Here is a 21,302-nt window from a genome sequence, read left to right on the forward strand (position 1 = left end):
GCTGGGCTCTGCCTTGGCTGTGTGCAGGGCAGGGTGTGGGAGCTGCATGTGCACGGTGCAGCACTGCCCATGGTGAGGATCTGCCCTGCAGTCCCCATCCTTGAGCTGAGCTTTTGCTGCTGTGCTGCTTCTCTACATCAAAGGTAATAAAGTTTGAAATCAATGGGGTCTAAACGTATGCAGAGCTGTAATCTTGCTGTCGGGTGGGTAATCCCCCCATGACACTCGCAGGACAGTTTCTGCAGACTCCACGTTCTAGCCCTGAATTAGCATTTCTTAGGTCAGAAGGACCTGCTGTGTCCATACAATGCATGTGGAGCTCAGTGCAAAGCACAACATCACAGTGTTTGTAATTCTGTGTTAGCAACTCCATTTGCAGGAGCTGGAAAAAAGCTGTGGCTGACTTTGTCCCTCCTGCAATCATGTTTTTGTCTGGATTTTGACTTTATCCCCCCCCACCAGCACAGCCTTTGCACTGAGCTCCCAGCACCAGCCGGCAGCACTCGGGGTCTGGTTAAGGCAGATCGCAGGGCCCAGGGTGCAGTGGTGTGACACAGATCCCATCCTCCAGGCAGAGCCACGGCCAGAGATCAGACACTGCCATTAGCCATAACCACGTTCTGGTCAATGAAATCTGCCGGCTTGTTTTCAATGATTATTATTATTTCCCTTCTCAAAGATAGAGATGCAAAACAAAACTTCACGCCTCAGCCAAAAAGGAAAACAACATCAGTGCAAAAATGGCATTTGGAGGCTGGGTAAATATTATTTGTACTCGAGGTGCAGATGCTGAGGGATGGCACCACTGAGGGAAAAAAACCCAGGGGCAGGAACGTGGGGTCACGTTGGGTTCCTCAGCAGTGCCAACAGCACCAAGAGGCTGCTGCCCGCTCCTCAGCGTTGCTGCAAGATGTGTGTTGTGACAAATCCTGCTTTGCAGAGCATTTTCAGTGCTGCTTTGTGGCACGGTGCTGAGCAGGGCGGACCTGCAGAGCCTGGGGTCAGGTGGGAGCGCAGCACTGCAGCTCGACACTGCATTTGGGCTTTCAAAGCTGTTTTCTTGCATGAAATCCTGTGTCTCCGCTCTCAGGGTGGAAGCAGAAGCCTTGCTTTCTTTTCATGATGTGAAAGCAAAAGTTATTTAGTTTGGCCCTCTCCGTATCTTGCTGCTAACAAAAATAGATGCTGCTTGCTCTAATAACAGTCCATTTTGGAAATTATTTACCATTTAGACTTTGTCCACCCTAATTGCTTTTGATACTTCAGAATATATGTAATGGAAACCAGCTGAAAGGCCGTGGTTTAAAAATGGGTTCTTGCACATTGGAAGTAAATTTTATCCTGCAATCAGCCCTTAAAATCTGAACTGCAGCTCTCACGTCTCCTAACTCTGTAATTGCTGTGGAGCCTTTCTGGTCTGCTGGTTGCAGGCCACGGTGTGGGGAAAGGGGAAAGCACAGTGCAGTGTGGGGATGACCCTGGGTTTGGGGATGTGCAGCGGGGCCGTGCCCGAGGCTGTGCCTTCTGGGATGTGCGAAGGCACAAGGAAGGACTTGCATGCACAGCCACCTCCCTGCGTTAAGTGGAGGCTCCCCCGATGGGTGAGGGGATGAGTTGTGCCCATGGGATCAGACCCGGTGCTGAAGGACCCATATGGCTGCATGCTGGGGTTCACTTGGCCTTAATTTATAAAGCCACTGCTTAAAAACAAAGACAGACAAACTTGAAAAACCCTTCCAAGGAACGAATTTAAGCCTCAGTCAGAGGCAGCTGGGTGTGGGACCCCCATCCCTGTGCTGGGCCGTGTGAGCCCATGGTGCTGAGTGGTTCCATAACTTTGCTTCCAAGAGCACACCCTCCTCTGGCCCTGTTCTGCTGCAGGGAGCACAGCTTTTGGGTCATTCAGACACTGTGGGCAGAGGGAGCCTCACGTCCTCTTCTAACACCTTAGCAAGCAAAGATGCTTTAACCTCAAAAACTGTTAACGGTATTGAACGGTTCATCAGAATCCTGAGGCAGTGTAATTCCTCGCTACCAGCGATGCTTCTTCCAGCCCCTTCTTGCAGGAGCAGGTGTGACATCCCAGCACTAAATCACTCTCCCATCACTGTGAGTGGCTGTGGGTGCGCACCATCAGTCCTCACGGCTGTGCCAGGCCTTGGTGATGATTCTTGTTATTGTGATTTTTAAGTGATCTCCTAAATTCAGAGCAATCCCCGACCCACGAGCGTCCAAGTTCCCTCCCTCCCCCCTCTGGTGCCGCTTTGTGCTGGGGGTGCCGGCCGCGTGGGGCACGGCACAGTGCTCGGCGCTTGACATTAGGTGGCACAAACGAGTTTCCTTCTGCTCGTAGGAACACTGATGCACAGGGAATAATGAGACGAGGATTGTCTTTTTAAAATGAATTTCTCCTTCCTTGTTTTTGATTTTTTTCCCCCCCTCCGGCTTTCAAGCAGTCCTTGAAGTACTTTTGCTGATGAATTTACTTCTTTCATCGCCTCTCTTTTGGCTGTAGGCGCAAGGCTGGAAAACGACCCAAACGCAGCCGCTCCCTGTGCTGTGTGCGGAACAGCCCCACGGCTCGGAGTGGGGGTTCATCGCGGTGGAACCCCTCCGTCCTTCGGCCCCGCTCCCCTCTGGGGCTCATCCCCCGCTCCTCACGGCCGCGCACCGCAGCGTCCCTCGCCGGTGTCGGGGCGGAGTGCTGCCCGGCCCGACCCCTTCCCACCGGCACCGCTCACCGCACGGCATCACACCCCCCCTACCTCTCAACCGCCCCGGGCCGAGCCGCGCTCTCCCCCGTCCGCCCGGCGGCAGCGCCTCGTTCCCCGCAGCCCGGGTCGGAGGCTGCCGGCATTGGGGAGGGGGCGGCGAGGCCGAGGCCTCCCGTTGAAACAAACCACGCACCGCACCACGCGTCCGAGCGTTTTGTAAAAACGTTTATTTAAACCTTTTTTTTTTCCTCTTTTTTTTTTTTTTATATTGATTTTTTTTTTCTTTTTTTTCTTTTTTTTTTTCTCCTTTTACAACAACAAAATATTGCGTCCTTAAAAACCCCTCCGCCCGAGCCCGGCCGAGCACCACCCGTACAGCGACTGCCCCCGTGTGCGGCCCCGCACCGCTGGGCCCTCCGCTGCGTTCGGCTTTGGGTTCTATTTGCTTTTGTGGTTGTTTTTTTTTTTCCTTTTTTTTTTTAAACATAATGCGGGATTTATTGAAAATAAATAATTGTCGGCAACTGCAATAGGCAATTTTGGATAAAATAGTTGAAAAAAGCAACCTTTAATGAAAATAGCGTTTATTATACATCAGTTACTAAATGAATAAACTAAATGATCTTTCTTTAAATTAATAACTTCCAAAAAACGTTTAATATACAAAACTGTACAGTTATAAAGTTGGCAGAAATAGGCAGGTCCTCAGTGGCGAGATTTTTATTTTTAATTATTATTATTTTTTTTGTATTTTTTTTTAATTTTTTTTTTTTTTTTAATAGCGCTTACTGAAAAATACTTGAAAAATAGAAATGTCGAAAGGAACAAAAAAATCTGAAGGCCGGGGGGAGGGGGAGCGGGGCACGGCCCCAGCCCGGCCCGCACCGCTCGGGGCCCCGTCCTTGTGCACAACGTCCAGGGGGGCGGCACGGCTCGGCACTTCCCTATGCTGAAAGAATGGGGTATGGCATTAGCGTTGTATTGACTTGCTTCTCCTTTTGTTTTACGTATGTTTGGTTTTTGTTTTTGTTTTTTGTTTTTTTCCCCCTCCCGGTCTAATATATATATATATATAATATTATATAGGTATAATTTTATATATATATTTTTTTCCACTAATCCAGCATTCCCTGTGACGCGGAAATAAGCTCAGCGTGAACCAAATGCTGCTTCCCCCCTTCCTCCCCCTCCCCCCAAATCACGTCCCGTGTCCCCCCCCCTCCCCACCTCCCCCCCTTTCCCTTTTCGCTATCGAAACAAAACACAGAGAAACTGATTTCCGAAGCCAAAGCGCAGAATTACGAAGGTGTTTTACTACAGACCTCTCTGTCTGGCGCTGACCGAAAAGCCCCAAAGCCCGAGCGGTACGAAACGCCGTGGGCTGGGGGTGATGCCTCATTTCGGATAGCTCGGAAATTGTTATTATTAATTATTATTAATTTTTTTTTCTTCCGGTTTTTCATTGGAGGGGGAAGGTCAGGGATTGGAACCTGACCGATTGATCGGGGGGAGTCGTTGGGACGGAAGGGGAAAGCTGAGAGAAACAAGCCGGTTGATAGCGGGGAGCCCCGGGAACGGCGATGGGAAAAGGAACGGGAATAGGAGAGGAAAGGGGACGGGGAAGGGGAAAGGGACAGGAACGGCAGAGGGATGGTGACGGAGAAGGGGACGGGGGTGGGACGAAGGGTGGCGGCCGCCCTGCCCCGTCCCCGCTCGGTGCCAGGCGGGGAGGGAAGGACGCGGGACTGCTCGATTCGGTACAAATTAGCTCACAAATATTGTGTACAGTTTGTAGTAAAACACCTCAGCCATTTAAAAACGCTATAGAAGTCTTTAAAAATGCAAAACTAGTCTATTGTAAAACAGATTCACCTGAAATACAGCTGATATAACCAAGGCGCTGGAAGGTTATTCATAGGCACACGTCTGTCTTTTTCCTTTCTGTTGGGTTTTTTTTTTGTTTCGCGTTTTTGTGGGTTTTTTTTTTCCATCTTTTTTTTTTTTTTTTTTTTTTTTTTTTTTTTTTTTTTTTTTCTTTTTTTTTTGTTTTTCGTTTCGTTTCGTTTCCCTCCGTCCTAACGCGGATCGATGCCCGCCCGGCTCCGCTTGCAGCGCCCATCCAGGGGCGGGCGGCGGACACCCCCGGCCGTCTGCGGGCAGCGCTCAGCCCGGGCCGCCCCTCCGCGGGGTCGGGCGGCGGCAGCAACGAGGCGGGGGGGGGTCGGGCGGCCGCGGGCAGGTCCGAGCCGGCGGCAGCCCCCGGTCAGAGGTCGTGGCAGGCCGAGTCCGTTTTGACGCCGTGCGCGTACACCTCGTGCTGCTGCTGCTCGCCCGGCGGCGTCATGCGCTTCTCCTTCTGCCGCCGGTTACAGAACCAGACCCGCACCACCTCCTTCTCCAGCTGCAGGCTGTCCGCCAGCGAGGTGATCTCCTGCGCGGCCGGCTTGGGGCACTTGAGGAAGTGCGTCTCCAGCACGCCTTTAACACTCACCTCGATGGAGGTGCGCTTCTTCCTCTTCCTGCCCTGCGCCGCGATCTTGTCGATGCTGGTGGGGCTGCCGGTGGAGGAGTCCGCCTCCTCCAACCACTTGTTCAGCAGAGGCTTCAGCTTGCACATGTTCTTGAAGCTGAGCTGCAGGGCCTCGAAGCGGCAGATGGTGGTCTGCGAGAAGACGTTGCCGTACAGCGTGCCCAGCGCCAGCCCCACGTCGGCCTGGGTGAAGCCCAGCTTGATCCGCCGCTGCTTGAACTGCTTGGCGAACTGCTCCAGGTCGTCCGAGGTCGGCGTGTCCTCGTCCGAGTGGTCCTGGCAGTGGTGGCCGCCCAGCTCGCCGTGCTCCCCGGGGTGCAGCCCCTGCGGCGGCGGCTGCTGCTGCCCGGCGGCGGCGGCGGGCGGCGGCGTCAGCCCCCCGTGCTCCAGCACGCCGCCCACCGCGAAGCCGGCCTGCGGGTACACGCCGAGCGGGGGGGGGGGCTGCCCGGCGGGGCCCAGCGAGCCGCCGTGCGCCGGGCTGGCCCCCCAGGCGCCGGGGTGGTTGGCGTGGGGCGAGTGGTGCGAGACGTGCGCCGAGCGGTGGTGCAGCAGCGCGCCCAGCTGCAGGTCCTCGCGGCCCGGCTTCACGTCGGGCTGCTCCAGCGGGCCGCCCGCCAGCGCCGACGGCCACGGCGACGCGTCGCTCAGGCTGGTGACCCAGTGGTGGCCCAGCGGGTGCCCATTGCCGGGGACGCCCTGCAGGTACTCGCTCTGCAGCAGTTTCTGCGGGTTGCGGAACGGGCTCCCCTGCTGCATGCCCGCGCCGTCCGCGTGCGCGAGCGAGCCGGAGCCGAGCAGGCCGTAGGGGTTGGAGGCGGCTGTGGCCATGGCCGCCGCGCAGCCCCCACGAGTTATACTGAGCCGCCGCCGCCGCCGCAGCCTTTGACATCCACCGGCACGGCGGCACGGGCAGCGGCCGCCCGCAGACTGGCAGCCGCGGCGCCCAATGGGGGCGCGCCGCCGGCGGGGCCGCGCCTCGCGGGCCAATGGGGGACGAGGAGGCCGGCGGGGGGGCGGGGCGCGGGGAGCCGGGCTCGGCGCGGGCCCGAGGCAGGAAGTGAATCACTCCGCCGCGGCTCCGGGGGCCGGGCGCGACGCGGCCCCGCCGCTTAACTCCTTCCGCGCCGGGCGGGGCCGGGGGGCAGACGGGAGGGGGGAGCGGGGGGCACCGCTTAAATGGGGAGCGGCGGGCGGGAGGGCGGCCGGGCCGCGAGGGGGAACGGCGGCCGAGGGACCACCCCGGAGAGCGCTGCCCCGCATCCCCCGCTCCGTTCTGCTCCGTTCTGCTCCGTTCCGCTCCCCGAGTTGCGGCGCGTTGTCCCGCGTCACACCGAGCTGCCCCGGGCCGTGCGAGCCCGAAAGGAGAGAGAATAACAAACAAACGAGCGAACAATAAAACCCGCTAAAACCCGTGGAGAAACACCCCCCCCCCCCCCCCACACACAACACACACACACCCCGCCGTCACCCCGCCGTGCCCCCTCCCCTCCCCGCGCTGTCCCGCTCGGTGCGGGGCTCTGCTCTGCGCACTGGCGGTGCCGCTGACGGGCGGCCGCGGCGCGGTGCCCTTATTGGTTTGAAATTCCATTAAATATATTGCAAGAGCGCCTAGGTTAAGCTTGATTTAAATTTGCATACATTTTCATATATTTAGCAGAAATAAAAGAAGGCTTGCAGCTACCAGAAAGTCATTAAGGCATTAGTTTCCCTGAGAAGACAGATCTGAAGAAAATGCAAGAAAATGAGAAAATTGATAGAAAGCAGGTGAGCTCCCCCCGGCCCCCTTCCAGCCCCGCTTTCCTACTTTAACACTAGAACGGCCCCGGCTGTTTCTCGCCGTGGCTCCGGCACTGCGCTGCCCGCAATGGGGCTCGGCCGGGGCTGCCCGGGGGCACCGCGGGATCCCTCTCCGCCGCCCCCCACCCCTCTATCCCCCCCCGGGTTCTGCTCCCCGGGTGCCGGTCCCGGTCCTCGGGTGCGTCCCAGGGACAAAGTCGGCCGAAAGTTTGCGGCTCTTCGGGAAGCGGCCGGGAGCGAGAGGAGGGGTCAGCGCGGAGGTCAGGGGATGACAAATGTCCCTGGGAGAGGCGCGGCTGCGGCGGAGGGCAGCGGCGGAGCGCAGCATTCATCACCGCGGAGGGCGGATAAAGAGGGAGCGCAGCCACCCGCTTTTTTCTTCTCTTTTTTTTTTTTTTCTCCTCTCCTCTCCCCGCCTTCAGCAGCTTCTCAAAATAAATATCACCGGAGCGCGCGGAAGAAGATACATATATATATACATATATAGATATTGATAGATACCTCCACGCTGTATAAAAACGTAACTACGTTACTGAGAATTAATTTGCGCTTGAACTTCCGAAACAATTTTTTTTCCTAATCCCATCCGCCCGTGCGAATAGACGCGGAGCTCCGCCGCTTAATGAAGGCAGAGAGTGGCAGGGAGATAAACCCGACCGTCCCGTCCTCGGATCTGTCGCCGATGTGCCGCTGTCGGGGACGGCGCTGCCGTCGGACGAGGCTCCGTGCCTCCTCTGGGCGCGTTTGGGCTATTTTAAAGTGGTTTTTATCTGCATATAGTTAAATCTCGGCGCTGTTCTAACTAATCTGCTGGAGAGGGTTTCTTTAGCTCTTTCCTGTCAGTCTAACTTCCCAAGTGTAACAGATGCCGCTCTCAAGCGGTCCTTTCTGCTGCTTTTCTTTATTCAGCCTCGCATATTTCTCCCCATGATCTGGGTTTCCATAGAGAGAGGAATAAAAGGGGGACCATGGCCACAAATCCCCTGCCCCATGCAGAATAAAAGAGCCTTATTCAATAGCCGACCCCGTCTGGACATGGGAGAAAAATAAGTACATGCAAAGCTACTGTTGCAAGAATTTGTAACTTATTTTTCATAGACTGGAACCCATTAAAGTAAAAAAAGTTTCTGGGTTCGGACCGAGCTGTGCGGCCCTTCGGCTCCGGTGCCTCCACGCTGCCCGTTCCCCAGCGAACCCCCAGCGTTATTTTCTTTCCTTTTTCTTTTTTTTCTTTCTTTCTTTCTTTCTTTTCTTTTTTTTTTTTTTTTTTTCCTTTCCTGCTAAATCTTTGGCACGAAAAAGCTCGCACAATAGCCGAAGGAAGCCTACCGTCTCGGGGCAGCTAGAAGTCGCTATAGAGAAAGGCCGGCTTTGAAGTGGAGGAGCTGTCATTGTGGCGGAGTCCCCGAGCCCGGCTCAGGCTCGGCCGGGACGGCCGCTCTCTGGGGGCACTTCTCGGAGCCCCCCGGCTCGCAGCGCCCTTCCCTGCTTGGCATCGGGGCGTGCGGCGGAGCGGCAGAACCCGGCGGAGGCAGCGCCGTCCCCGCTGCCTCTTTCCGTGGGGGGACGGGGGCGGCCGTGCCCGGTGCGGGGCTGCCGGGGCTCCTCCGGTTGTTGTTGCGGTGTTGCGGCTCCGTGCGGCGGGGAGCTCGCCGAGAAGCGCGAGGAACGGTGTTGTTATCACGCGTTTATTATATTTTAGAGGTGTTGGGTGTTTTTTGGTTTTTTTTTTTCTCCCCTCATTGTTCATCCGCAGGAGGAGGAGGAGGGGGAAAAAAAGAGGTCTAAAAGGGGTTCGTTTTGATTGTGTTTAATACGGCATGAAGCTCGGAGCGGTAAGCGGCGGCTCGGTGTCATGACCTCTAGATTGAAAACTTCACCTTCAACACAAGTTCACTCCGGAGCCAGGACGAGTCGGGCTGCGCTCGGTGGGAACAAGTGCAAATTTCCAAACAGAGTCAATCAGAGAGGGGAGGGGGGAGGTGTGTGGATGATGCGGGGGGGCCGGGAGGGCATTCGGCGCTCCCGGAGCCAGGAGTTGAGGTTCTCATTGTGTACTTTCAAGGCGCCGGTACGAGCAGCGCCGGGCTGCGGAGTTGCTTTGTGCAAAGCTAACCTGCACGGGGGAAGGTTGGGAGGAAAAAAAAAGAGGAATTTACGGAGTATTAGCGGAAATTGGCCAATACGGCACCAGCTCAATTAGTTCTTTTTTTTTTTTTTCTTTTTTCTTTTTTTTTTTTTTTTTTTTTGGTCTCTGTTGGCTGCTCTCGAACGTGAGTAAACGCTGTGCAGGGAGAGAGAGAGAGGAGGGAGAGCCGCAGCAGCGCAGTGCCAACGCAGAGCCGCAGCTGTGGCGGACGGACAGATCGCAAATGAACACTGTCCCAATGTCACAGCGGCCGTAGCCCCCACTGCCCCCGTTAGCACCGACCCCCCCCACCCCGGCAGCGGCGGGGCAGCGCCCGGAGCAGGGTAGGCAGGGACAATGGGCGAGGCACGAGCACAGAACCGCAAGGTAAATGGCATTTGTCTTCTAACCGCTGCGCTTTCCAAATCGTTCTGTGCGGCTCCTCGCTGCTCTGCTCCGATCGCCATTCATTACCTCTCGATATCTATTTAATTTTTATTATTTTTTTTTTTATTTCCCACGTCGTTAATGTTTGAGAAATGTATTTGCTGGGGGAAAGGAAAAAAAAAAACCCGACTGTCGTTCATTTGTGCACGAGCACGTCGCCGTTCTCTGGCAGCTCGGCGGCTGTGCGGCAGGTATCGCATCGAACATTTGGTCTGTTTGCAGCCGAGAGCAAAAATAGTCCGGGAAGTCTCTGCAAAACGCCCATGTGCAGCGTGGCACCGCTCCCGCAGTGGGTTGCGTTCTCCCAGGATTAAATCCACGGAGGGCAAGGTCGGGTTTGTTGTGCTCAGAGCAGGCGGAGGGGCTCGCTTCGTGCCGTGCATGGCTGTAAGGTCACGGGAGGAGTTAATAGATCTGCACAACAATGCGGATCGCTTCCCTTTACGTAGGCGCTTTCCTCACCGTGCGGTTCACACTCGTTGCGCTCCCCGCTCCGTGCCCGGTTCTCCCGGAGAGCGGCGGTTCTGCCCGCGGTGCTCCCCCTCCGCCGGGCACGGGGAGCCGAGGGCCGCCTCGCAGCCCAGGGCCCACCTCCCGTGTTCATTATTTAGTTAAAATACAATTCCCGAGCCCAGATTCCTGCTAGGGTATATTGAAAAGAGAGTGTGCCTTGGATTTGAAAACAGCACCAACCCGCGTGCTATTGAACCTCTGTTGACTAATGAGACATCGAAGACAAATAGCTCTGTTCCGAGGATGACGGATCCCTGCGTCGCCGTTTCTTGGTTTACCGAAGAATTCCAATGTGTGTTTTGGTTTTTATTTTGAACTCTACGTTTTCCCACCTTTCTCATTCAGCCCGCGAATCAATCGCTCTGTGATGCTCGCTGTCCTGCAGAGGGATCTCACCGCCTCCTGCAGCCCGAGGTGCCGCGTCACTTCTCGGCTTACGCTTAGAAATACCTCTGTGGCACCGCTAATTCTTTGTTTTCTCATAGATGAAATGTTTACACTTTAGTGGCAAGTTTACTCCCCGTCTCATCCACGTCGCGCCAATCAAAGTCGTTATAAAATCGGAACTTTCAGGCCGGGCTGTGCCGCTGAAAGACTTTTCCATCGCGAATCGCTCTCGGGTGATGCCAGGGAGAGCTCAGGGACACGAGGTTCGGGGTTCTGCCATTCGTTTCGCCACACGGGACGGTGCCGCGCAGGTGGATGCGCGGTGCCAGCCCCCAGCGCAGCGCACAAAGGCTTGGCCCGGCCCCTGCCCGACCACCCCCTCCCTCCCCCCTCTGCCCTCGGGACAGCCCCAGGGCCCGAGCCCCGGCCTGCGTGAAGAGAGCGACTAGCACCGAGCAGCACGCGGCCGTGATCTCCCTCGGCGCCTCTTTCTCCTGGTTAAAGCCACCCGAGGCCACGGCGGCCCTTTCCCCTGTTGTTGGGGGGGGGCAGCGGGGCCGCACGCGTGCGGATCCGAGAGAGCCATAAATCAGAGCAGTCCCGAGGACAAATCGAAGCGCGCACGGGAGAAGAGCCATTAAAGGGGAGCCGCAGCCCCTCGGCGTGCCAGCGCTCCGCTGCCCGCTAGGAATAAATAGAAATAAATCAAAGTCGAGGGGTGAGGGGCGGTGGGGGGGGATGCCTGGAAATGCCCTCCGCAAACTTTCCCCTCGGTCTCCTCCGGTATCGGTTGTGCCTTTGTTGTGCTCCGGGGCCGCCCCTCCGCCGGACAGCGGCACTAAGTGCCACCTCCGAGCTCTCCCCGTTCAGCGGACCGCTCCGAAATTACTAGTAGGGGCTAAGTAAACTGCGAGTAAACAGAGTGAATTAGGGTGATTCTCTATCAGTTTAATTTATGTTTTATAGTTAGTTTAGCCTTCTGATTTGATTGCCTTAGTAATGTGAATTGCCTACAGCTGCTGATGATACAGCTTTAATTCTGCTTTAAAGGTCATGTAAACATGTGCCTGTAGCAGAAGGAATGCAAATTCAATTCCCTTTTAATGCTGCCTCACATTCACTTCGCAGCCCTCACCTAGGAAATGAACGGGATTTAATAGCGAACTGTCTTAACGCCCCGATGTCGTTACGAAGCCCTCGGAGGCCGGCAGGGCTGGGGGTGCCCCGCTCCGCCCGGATAGCAGCAGTGGGAGCGCAGTGCAGGTGTGTGCGGGATGGGCTGCGTGACGTAAGGCAGAGCGCTTCGTCCTGCCGGGGGAAGAGAAAAAGGAAAAGGAAAAAAAAAAGAGGGAAAAAAAAGAAAAAAGAACAGCAGACCCCCCCTCCCCCGCCCGTTTTGTTCACAGGGTTTTAGTGAAGTTGCTGGGAAGTTTCGTGGTGGAAGCCTTTGAAACGACGCTCTCTAACGAGTGGGGATGAGCGTCACAAAAAGACACTTTGAACAGGGAGCGATGTGCCCCCGCGAAGCGAGAACGGCCGCGGAGCAGCCAGCCCGCCCGGCTCCGCGCTGCCAGGCCGGCACAGCCGGCACCGAGCCCCGCTGCCCGCACTTCGCCCTTCGGAGCCCTTCGGCGAGACCCGACGGCGGCCGGCTGGCACTGCGGGAAGGGCCCCCCCAGCTCTCCATGCGTCTTTGAGGGCTCTCCCTCCCTTAGGCGAGGCCTGGAGCCTTGGGTGCCCCGGCCCCAGCTGCCCGTTCTCCCTGCCCGCAGTGGAAATAGCCCGTGGGGCTGAGGGACCTCCGGCACCTGCCCCTCTGCTCGTAGTGCAGAACCCGGTGCTGCCGTGCCTCTCTCCTTTGCGAGAAGGAGCGGTTTCTGCAAAATCTGGATCCTTGTAGTAACAGCTCATTGGTGATTCTGTTAATGTTGCACACCTCATTAAATAGCCCCAAACATAAGGAGGTTTAAATGACTTTATTGAATTAAAAATAGCATAGAAAATCACCTACGGTACTTTCATCAAATAATTAATGTAAACCATATACATACATAGAGAGATTCCTTTTAACAAATCTGTTCATAAAATGCGCAGGGGTTTACTTAATGGCTGGAATAACCGAGAGCAGCACGCCGTGCTCCGACAGCCAGCCACACTCGCGCACTTCCTAATGTGTTCTTGTATGTTTCCCTGAGTGTTTTTCTTCCTTATCTTCTTTATATCTGAAGTTCTATTCCCCTCCTCTACTCCATGTATTTGATCATTTTTTCAAGTCCCTTGGCTGAACCAATCTCTTTTCATGCAGAGGATAAAAAGAGAAAAACTTCAAAGTAGGTTCAGGTAATTAACAGCTGAGGGGAATATAATCTAAACCATAGGCCCTGCTTTGCACCCAGGTCTGCTTTCAGAGCCAGCCGGCAAGGGAGTGCCTATTCCCTATAGCATCCAAATCTGCTTCCTCTGAACAGCTTTGCCAGGCCTCCAGTTATCACATCTGCATTTCAAACACCATGTCTCTGGCATTAATTATTAATTAGCCTACAGTCACCCCAGAGGATTTAAGTTCCAGCCTGCACATACTTATTCATTGACCTCTATCTTAGTTTTTGTTGGAAAAAACCCACTAGAATGCTTAATAATTTCCTTTCTCTCAGCCCCTCTGTTCTAGTTTCGTGGAGGGGAAACAGTATATTTTCAGAGATGGAAAATCACAGGGTTGTCTAGAAATTTGTTTAGAGCAAAACGCGATGTCAGGAGTTTGAGCAAACCCCTTCAAAAGGTTTAGCAGGAATTTGGTGTCAGTATTTCTACCTCTGACAAATGAATTTATGGATTTCCCAGAACTGAGAGCTGGTGGATACCAACACGGCGCGGTTCAGCTCTGTGCTCAGCGTTGCTCAGTGTGTGCTTTACAAATACAAACTGGATTTAATTACTGGGTTGCACACTTATATGATCAAACTAAGGCAAACGTTTATTCGAAAGCTCTGGGGTTACGCTGCTGTTGACACTAGTGAGAATGAAAAAAATGCTGTTGCGAGGCACATTAGTACTTGGGCGTTACATATGCACTCCATCCTCAGGAATAGGTAACTGAAGAAGTGTATTTTATGACTGCTTTGCTTGGTTCCTACAGTAGCTTGGAAGATGCTCTTTAGCCAGCAGAATAACTGTGGATCACACTGCTGCTTCCCTGGTCAATCTATGGGCTGATATTAGGCTTCCTGAGTTAAACACTTGGAGTCACCAAGTAGGAACCAGGTTATGTGACTTACCTTCACTAAGCCATGTGAAATTCAAAGTGTTTCTTACAGTTTGGCTGAGCTGTGTGCTGGATATTGCCTTTGTTAGCGTATTTTAATATTACAATATCTCAAACCTCAGGATGAGTCCTACTTTAATACCTCAAGCAATTATCCACAGATGAACGTCCTTAAATACTGCCATGTTTTCTCATTTTTATGTGTGGTACCGTCTCAAATAATGATGGAAACATAAAATATTCCGACACTTTGTTTCCTAAAGAAGTGTTTACTCTGTAAATCACAAGGTCAGACCAGTTAACTTATATGCCAGCCTAGAATTGATTTTTGAAAGCATTTAATCTGTGCCTAAGACTTCTGAATTTCTATTTAGTGAACACTATGGAAAAGAGGGCTGATGCTCAAACACGTGTAGTTAAACTGCTGGGCTCCCTCCATGGGCAAAAACACACTGTTCCAAACTGCAGCTCAAACTGCCCTTTCTGTAATATCTTAAGCCCGGAGTGCCCGTGCTTCAGCAAAAGAGCACCTGAAAATAAACGTAGGGACCAACAGTGTAGGTGTCCATCAGGTATCTCTCCATGACTTCCCTGGCAATGTGCAGCATTTGGCTGCTCCTGGGTTTTCATTACATTCACATTTTCGGAGCTGATCTGGACAGTGTTCAGTGTTATTTAGTAAATATTTTGGCCTCTGCTTCAAATGTTTGGAATTACTCTCACAGAGGATTTTAATAGCGAAAGTGTCTCTATTTCAGAATGAAGACAGGAATAGGCAGCACTTCAAATTCCATTATTCTTGTTTATAAAATAACAGAAGTCATCTTGCTGTTGAAGAAAGGATCTAGACTATTTTAGTAATGTGTCCAGGACCTTTTAATCACTTCTCCAGTGATACTAATACCAGCAAAAACAGCAATAGTAGAGAAAAAAAACCTAGTGTGAAACAAGGGCTGGAATCTGTGCTTTGTAAATGTCAGAATGTTTCTGAAATTAAAACTTTGCTCTTAATGCAGCTCAGTACTCTATGAATATTAAAGAGGAATAAGGACTAAATTTCTTCCACAGCAGAGCAGAGCGAGATGTTGTTTGGGAAAACAAATCTCGTGGCAGCTCCATTTGCTGGTGTATCCAGACCCCTCCCTGGGTATTGGGAATATTACATAAACTTTGAATGAGGGCTTCTGGGCTGTGGTCCTGCTGCTTCGAGGCCTCTGGAGGTGCCTGTGGATGCAAGGAGCTCTCCTGTCCCATCGTATGGTCACAGGATGAGGTGCTGTGGTTGGCGGTGCCCGGGGTCAGACAGGGGCTTCCTTTTGAACAAGGAGCTGGGGATCTCATGGCTCTGGCTTACACAGGACTTGCTTTATGTGGCTAGAACTGCAGTACTTCTGCGTTGCAGTGCTTGGGGATCTTACTGTAGTTGAGAGCTTTCTCCAGCCTGTGCAGACTTAGCTGCAGCAAAACACAGCAGTTGGTTTCCTTCCCATCAGACACATTTTTCTCCCAGTGAAATCTTTTCTCCTTCTGTCTGTTTTCATAAGATTGAGTGGTAATTCGGGTTCTTGAGATACTGATCGTATATTCCCAAATCGGAAAACTTTTACCAATGCCATTAAATAACTCCTGTTGTGGTTATTGTGCCAGGAGTGAGGAAGCAATGAAAGTACACATCCAGAGGGCTTGGCATGCTACAAAATGCATGTACCATCCTTGTTATGAGGCACAGATTTCCATAAGAAGCTTATTTCATGGTTCATTTTATATATATTTGCATTTATTTTTTTTTTCCATTAAAGCTTAAATGTTTTACCTCATTGGTAAGATCTACTCCTTGGCAACTCTGGAAATGCTTTGACCTCTGTTCTTGCTGTACTCTTCTCTTCTGAATAAATGATCTATGCAGTAGTTTTATAGTAGAGACTGGCACCCACCAAGGACTGAGCCATAACTGCGTCCTGTGGTTTGAAGTTTCACATGACCATGTTTTGAATTCAGATTTGTAAGTTGCAGATCACTTCGTATTTAGAGAAGTCACATGGGTAACTGATTCTAAATTACTTGAATTATGAGTATCATACACTGCTGTTGATTTCTTGTGCGTGTGTTGTCCGTGGTATTTCTTTGCTAAAGCTCTGGTTGCAGTATTGCAGGATTCTCGCCCATGTGTGCACTTGTAGGTAGGAAAGATTTGTATGGAAAGAAGGGCAGGTGAAGCTGGAGATCACCGTAGTATTACTGTGTCAGCAGAAATGGATTCTTGGTAGGTTGAGGAGAGTATGTGGGGCCAGACCTTCAGCTGACATAAATTGATGTAGCAGTATTGGTATTCAGGAAGTTAGACTGGGTTACATGAACTGCAGATTTGCTTGGACTGAGCAAAAGATTGCATGAGTGATATCAGAATTATTTTGCATAATGTCTGAAATAATCTTCGCCCATATGAAATAGTTTGCCTTCCTTATAGAGTAGCGTGGTAGTGATGCAACCTGAGCTCCAACATGCGAGTAGATTCAGCATATCAATCTAATGGGATGAATGCAGAGTTCATCAGTAAGTAAAGCCAGCAAATGCTGTGACACAGGAGATGTCACACAAGTGAACTTTGTGACAACAGCAAGTGAATGTGCGGTGGCCATTGCCTGGTGTATTTCTGCAGATGCTGCGGAGACACCTGTGTGCCACTCTGATCTTCCCATTCCTGAGACCTCACCATAACCATGCTCCTGGTCTTTGCTTTTAGCCATCTTGGTCTGAAAAAAAACAAGTATACGTCCTCGGGCCCCTGGCTGACCACAGGCTGCTGCTTCCTTACATGGCAGAAGAACTGACGCACTTTCATTTCTAAAGAAGCAGTGAAGTGCTCTCAGGATCTGCCTGGCGGTGCTCCAGCATGCAGCCACCCTGCTTGCTCCGAGCACAACCTGCATCTGGCTCTGCGCGGCCGTGCTGCCAGGCTGCGTGTCTGCACAGACGCACGGGTCGTGCCTTCTGACCCCCCGGCCCCACCCCGAAGCACCCATTCATCATGCCTGTTGCAGAGGGCTCTTAAGAGCAGAGCTGTGGCAATCATGTGCAGTCTTTCCTCTGACTAGCAGCTCTTTTTCTTTTTGGCAGTGCTTGTACATAAAGTTTTTAAAGATGTTATAGAGCTTCCCTTCCTCCCTTGAGTTTGTTTTCTTCTTTCTTTTCCCTTTCTTTTTTTCCCCCCTCCATGCATCAATCACTGGGCATCCTTTCACTGCCTTTGCTGTGGGTTTGAGCGTGTAGTAGAATGAATTAATGGTGCTGGGCTGGCGGTTATGGCCAATCGTCACCGTTTGGGTGACACTCCATCAGCTAGGAATCCAGCCCACTGGTTGCAAGTAACCCTCTTACTGCAATTAAACACTTGTACAGCATAAGTCTTTAATGAAAAAACAATGTATATGTGAGTGCTGTGTAGCTACTACCACCAAATTGCATGTAACATTCAATGGTAATTGTGTTCATAATTACAGAGTTAATTCAATTTCTGTAATAGTAAAAACTGGCATATAAAGTCTCTCAAGATTAAATGCCTCAGTTAGGTAAGAATATACTCAGTTGGAATATTTAATATAAGGAAAGTAGTCTCAGATGCACAAGAGTTTGAGATTAATAAAATTCCTTCCCCAAACTGATCTCCCTGGATGCTGCTCCAAAGGCAGCGTGGCACCACACAGACACCATGCTTTCTCTTACTGTGCCTGTTTTTCTGAAGGAGAAGCAGAGTGCACTGAGGTATTTGCAGACAGGAAGGATACGTTAAAGGAGCTGCAGCTCCATCACCCATATCTATCAGTCTTATAAGATTTGAGAAGTGCACTGGAAATACACTGCCCTGTGCGGCACAATTGGCACCACTCTTAACAGTTTAATATTGTAACAGCAGCATGCTAGGAAGTCAAATTTTGCTTATGGCTTTTGACTTTAAGGGAGTGGTATCTTTCATTTATTTTGTAATCCATTAGGTGTTTCAGCGCTACTTTATGGTAACTTTGGGGCTGATTTACAACTCACAGATTTAACAGGCTGTCACAGGAGGCAACAATACAGAATGTGGTTCTGTGTGTCTGGTGGTCTGGTGTCCCTCTCCTCTCCCTCTCCTCTCCTCTCCTTCTCCCTCTCTTCTCCTCTCTCTCCTCTCCTCGTCCTCTCCTCTCCTCTCCTCTCCTCTCCTCTCCTCTCCTCTCCTCTCCTCTCCCCTCTCCTCTCCTCTCCTCTCCTCTCCTCTCCTCTCCTCTCCTCTCCTCTCCTCTCCTCTCCTCTCCCTCTCTCCTCTCCTCTCCTCTCCTCTCCTCTCCTCTCCTCTCCTCCTCCCTCTCCCTCTCCTCTCCTCCTCTCTCTCCTCTCCTCTCCTCTCCTTCCTCTCTCCTCTCCTTTCCTCTCCTCTCCTCTCCTCTCCTCTCCTCTCCCCTCCTCTCCTCTCCCCTCCTCTCCTCTCCTCAGGAGAAACACGAGGGCAGATGGGGTTTTACCTATTACAGCTCTAAATTTAGTTCTAGTTTAGCTTCCCAAGAAAATAATTACTTTTTTCCTAGGAGGAAAAGTCTCTTTTTAAGTAGACTTATTAGAAGAATGGTGAAAGCTGAGCATTTTAAAAAATGAAGTAATATACAATTTTAAAGAGTCTCAAATGTCATCGAACATAGCTGTGACCTGGCCCTGTAGCAAACCCTCCTGTAATACCCTTTTTCCAAAAGATCACGTATTGACTTTCATTATTTCTGCTTGGATTCGTGGGAGGCTGTTTCATATGGTAGCCCATTTTCACCTACCAGAGAGACTGGTTTGGCCACGTAGAATACAAAATACTGAGAATTAGATCTCAATTCTGTCATCTTTACTGATACACATTTTGTTTGGTTTTAAAAATGCTTCCGTGTTTGTATTCATTCGCTGCACCCTATTTTCAGTATTCCTAATGTTAGTTTGTGTAAGAAAATGCGAAAACCCAAAGTAACTCAAAGTGCAGTGGCTTTATTTTTGTTATTCCTCACTTCCTCACAATACTCGCTCCCCTCCCCCAGCAGCCACACTACAAAGCTTGTTGTACAGGGACTCCATTAATCCTACATTTCCTAGATGGTATCTGAGGCACAGTGGGTTTCCACAGAAATTAATTTGTCCTGACAACAGGCCTAAAGATTGGAGTCCAGGGATCACTTGGCAAATTCCCTTTAAACTGAGCACAATAATAAACAGAAAGCTGATAACGACAGTTCTAAAAGACCACACAGAGGAAGGACCCCGAATAGACTCGCTCTGTGTGTATCTGCGAATACCTCTGATAACTAGCAGACAGAAGCTTTATGCTTGATAGGAAAATGAGCAGGCTGATTTATGCACGTTTTAATATTGCAGCTCTGTGCAGAACTAACTTCATCGAGCAGCGCACAGCCCGAGCTGTTTTCTGCAACCATAATAAAAGTTCACTGCCAATCTGGCCGGCTTGTTTTATATGAGTTTTATTTAATATTTGTATGAATGTCTCCTTGGCCGTTCTTCATGTCCTTCGTATTTTAATGTGGCTCTAATTTTCTCTGTACATCTTACTGGTGTAAACATTAAAAAAAAGGGTCGGATAGTGCGTAATGGGAATTTATGGAAGGAACCTGGAAAGTTATCCGTCTGTTCTGAGGGTATTTTTTGTAACCCTTGAGATCATGTTAGCTTTTGGTTTCGTTCGTCCTCCCTGCAGTAACTCCTCACTAAGAAGAGTAAAAAGCATTTCAGACAGCGTTACTGCCTGCTTGCTGGCTTTTATTTATCCTTGCCTTGGGTGCCTTTTTAAATGCTATTGTTTTCCCAGAGCTGAGGTGTGGAAAATAGCCGTGCTGGAAGCAGATAAACAAGCATTCATTCAATATTTCAGAGCTTGTCAAGTGCATTTCAATCTTTGATTTTTGTCAATATAGAATTGAGAGTTTTAGAGATAATTAGAATTTACCGTGTGTCAGTAAACTGCTGCCAGTTACATTTGTGAAAAAGCCATCATAATATTAAGAGTTCAGATTGATAGACTGATGTTGAGTAAGATATATGCTGCTTAACTTTTCATCGCTTAAGAATAGGGAATGTAAATAATGAATAAAAAAGGGAGAATAGCTTCAAAAGATGCACAGAAAATGGGTTTTGGTTATTGAAACGTACAAAAGTATGGTCTGTTTTTGTTTTCAGTGCCCAAAACACGTGATAAAATTGCAGCTTCTTGTTACAGAGAGGAATATATAACTGTGTTAAAAGAAGGAAGCTCTGCTAGGTAGATGTGGTTATACACCTAAAAAGTGTGAATCAAGCCAGCTTACTCTTAATCTGTCCAATGTTTCTTCTAAGATAGAAATTTGGTATTGGAATAGTACATGATGTACCCAAAGCCACCAACAAAACAACGGATCGTGCACTAAGTTTTCTGGGGACAAGCAGGATTCATGGAGCTGCAGCCCAGCGGCTCTGTGGGCAGGCGGGAGGTGGGTGCTGCGGGGCGGTGCATCGCTATGCAGCCCAGGTGGCAGGCTGCCAGCAGAGGGGTAGTTAGGGGCTTGGAATGCTGGCTGCCCTTGGCATTTGTGATACAGGGAGTTTATATAAAAAAAGTTCTGTCTTACATGCTTTTCCGGCACAGCTAATGGGCCCAATTCTGCTTCTATTATTGGTAATGACAAAACTACCATTGACTTTGGGAAGGGCAGCATCAGATTCACTATTTAAGAGCTTAACTAGCTGAGAGGTGGGGATCTATTATACTGCTGGAGTGTGATGTATATACCACGCCTCCCCGCTGAAAAATAAAATCTTTTGCTCTCATTATTGGCTTTAAATTAGTTTGTACACTATGAATTAATCAATTACGGCCAACATACTTTTGAAATTAAATTCAGGATGAGTAGTGCAATTTATATTTGTCACACTTAAAGAACTCTATTGTACTGAGGCGCAGAAGATTTGAAAACAACTGGCTTTAATGCTCTCTAGCTCCTCATTCTAGATTCTGGTGCAAGAACAAATTGACTTGCTGTGCCTTTTACTTCTGTAAAGAACAAACCCAAATACTCCCCTTCACTTTTCATATCAAAATCATCCAGTGTGTTTCATTGTACAAGCTATTAGGGTTTTCTGAATTTGGATCAAATCAGGCATTTTTCCCCCAACAAATAAGTTCTCTCGTGTGCCTTATACATTTGATTCGAAGGACTGTGTATTATTTGATGTTCTTATGAGATAAACAATAAACTTTTGAATATGTTTTTTCCATTTGAATACAAGCCTAGGGATGCTTCACCCTGCATCCTAAAGCCTGATTTCCCCTGGGACTCATTATCATGCAGCTCACATGTTCAGTCACCTACACTGTTGAACTTACTATCAAATAACCTCCGAAACGTTACTAGTTATTACGTGTCAGAGGGCAGATTTACGATAAACTAACTTTGAAACAAAATAATGAATTCTCAGCGTTTCTTTTCCAGCAGTATTTCTGGTAATTTTGTTCGATTTAAA

General features: G+C 50.5%; 2 protein-coding genes and 1 long non-coding RNA gene across 4 annotated transcripts in view; 2 read left to right on the forward strand and 1 right to left on the reverse strand.

Annotated features, from left to right (window-relative positions):
• Positions 1–2,948, forward strand: part of LOC116653335 (translation initiation factor IF-2-like) — a 30,512-nt gene extending 27,564 nt beyond the window's left edge. Inside the window, exon 4 of the mRNA XM_032444122.1 lies at positions 2,516–2,948. Coding sequence (XP_032300013.1) covers positions 2,516–2,948 — 433 coding nt within the window. The remainder of the gene's footprint in view (positions 1–2,515) is intronic.
• Positions 2,949–3,181: 233 nt separating this feature from the next.
• POU3F4 (POU class 3 homeobox 4) lies at positions 3,182–6,180 on the reverse strand. Its single transcript, XM_015860516.2, has 2 exons — positions 4,587–6,180; positions 3,182–3,663 (listed from the first exon to the last, which is right to left on the reverse strand). The coding sequence occupies exon 1, from the start codon at positions 6,073–6,075 to the stop codon at positions 4,978–4,980; it is 1,098 nt and encodes a 365-aa protein (XP_015716002.1). The 5' UTR covers positions 6,076–6,180; the 3' UTR covers positions 3,182–3,663; positions 4,587–4,977.
• Positions 6,181–6,683: 503 nt separating this feature from the next.
• Positions 6,684–21,302, forward strand: part of LOC107312804 — a 79,957-nt gene continuing 65,338 nt past the window's right edge. The window contains exon 1 of one of the 2 annotated variants that reach the window (XR_004307145.1): positions 6,684–7,011. This is a non-coding gene — a long non-coding RNA (uncharacterized LOC107312804). Of the gene's footprint in view, positions 7,012–9,355; positions 9,560–21,302 lie in introns of those variants that run through there. The other variant, XR_004307146.1, reaches the window with a different exon arrangement.

Source organism: Coturnix japonica, chromosome 4 (assembly GCF_001577835.2).
Source record: "Coturnix japonica isolate 7356 chromosome 4, Coturnix japonica 2.1, whole genome shotgun sequence".
In the NCBI taxonomy this organism is placed as follows: domain Eukaryota; kingdom Metazoa; phylum Chordata; class Aves; order Galliformes; family Phasianidae; genus Coturnix; species Coturnix japonica.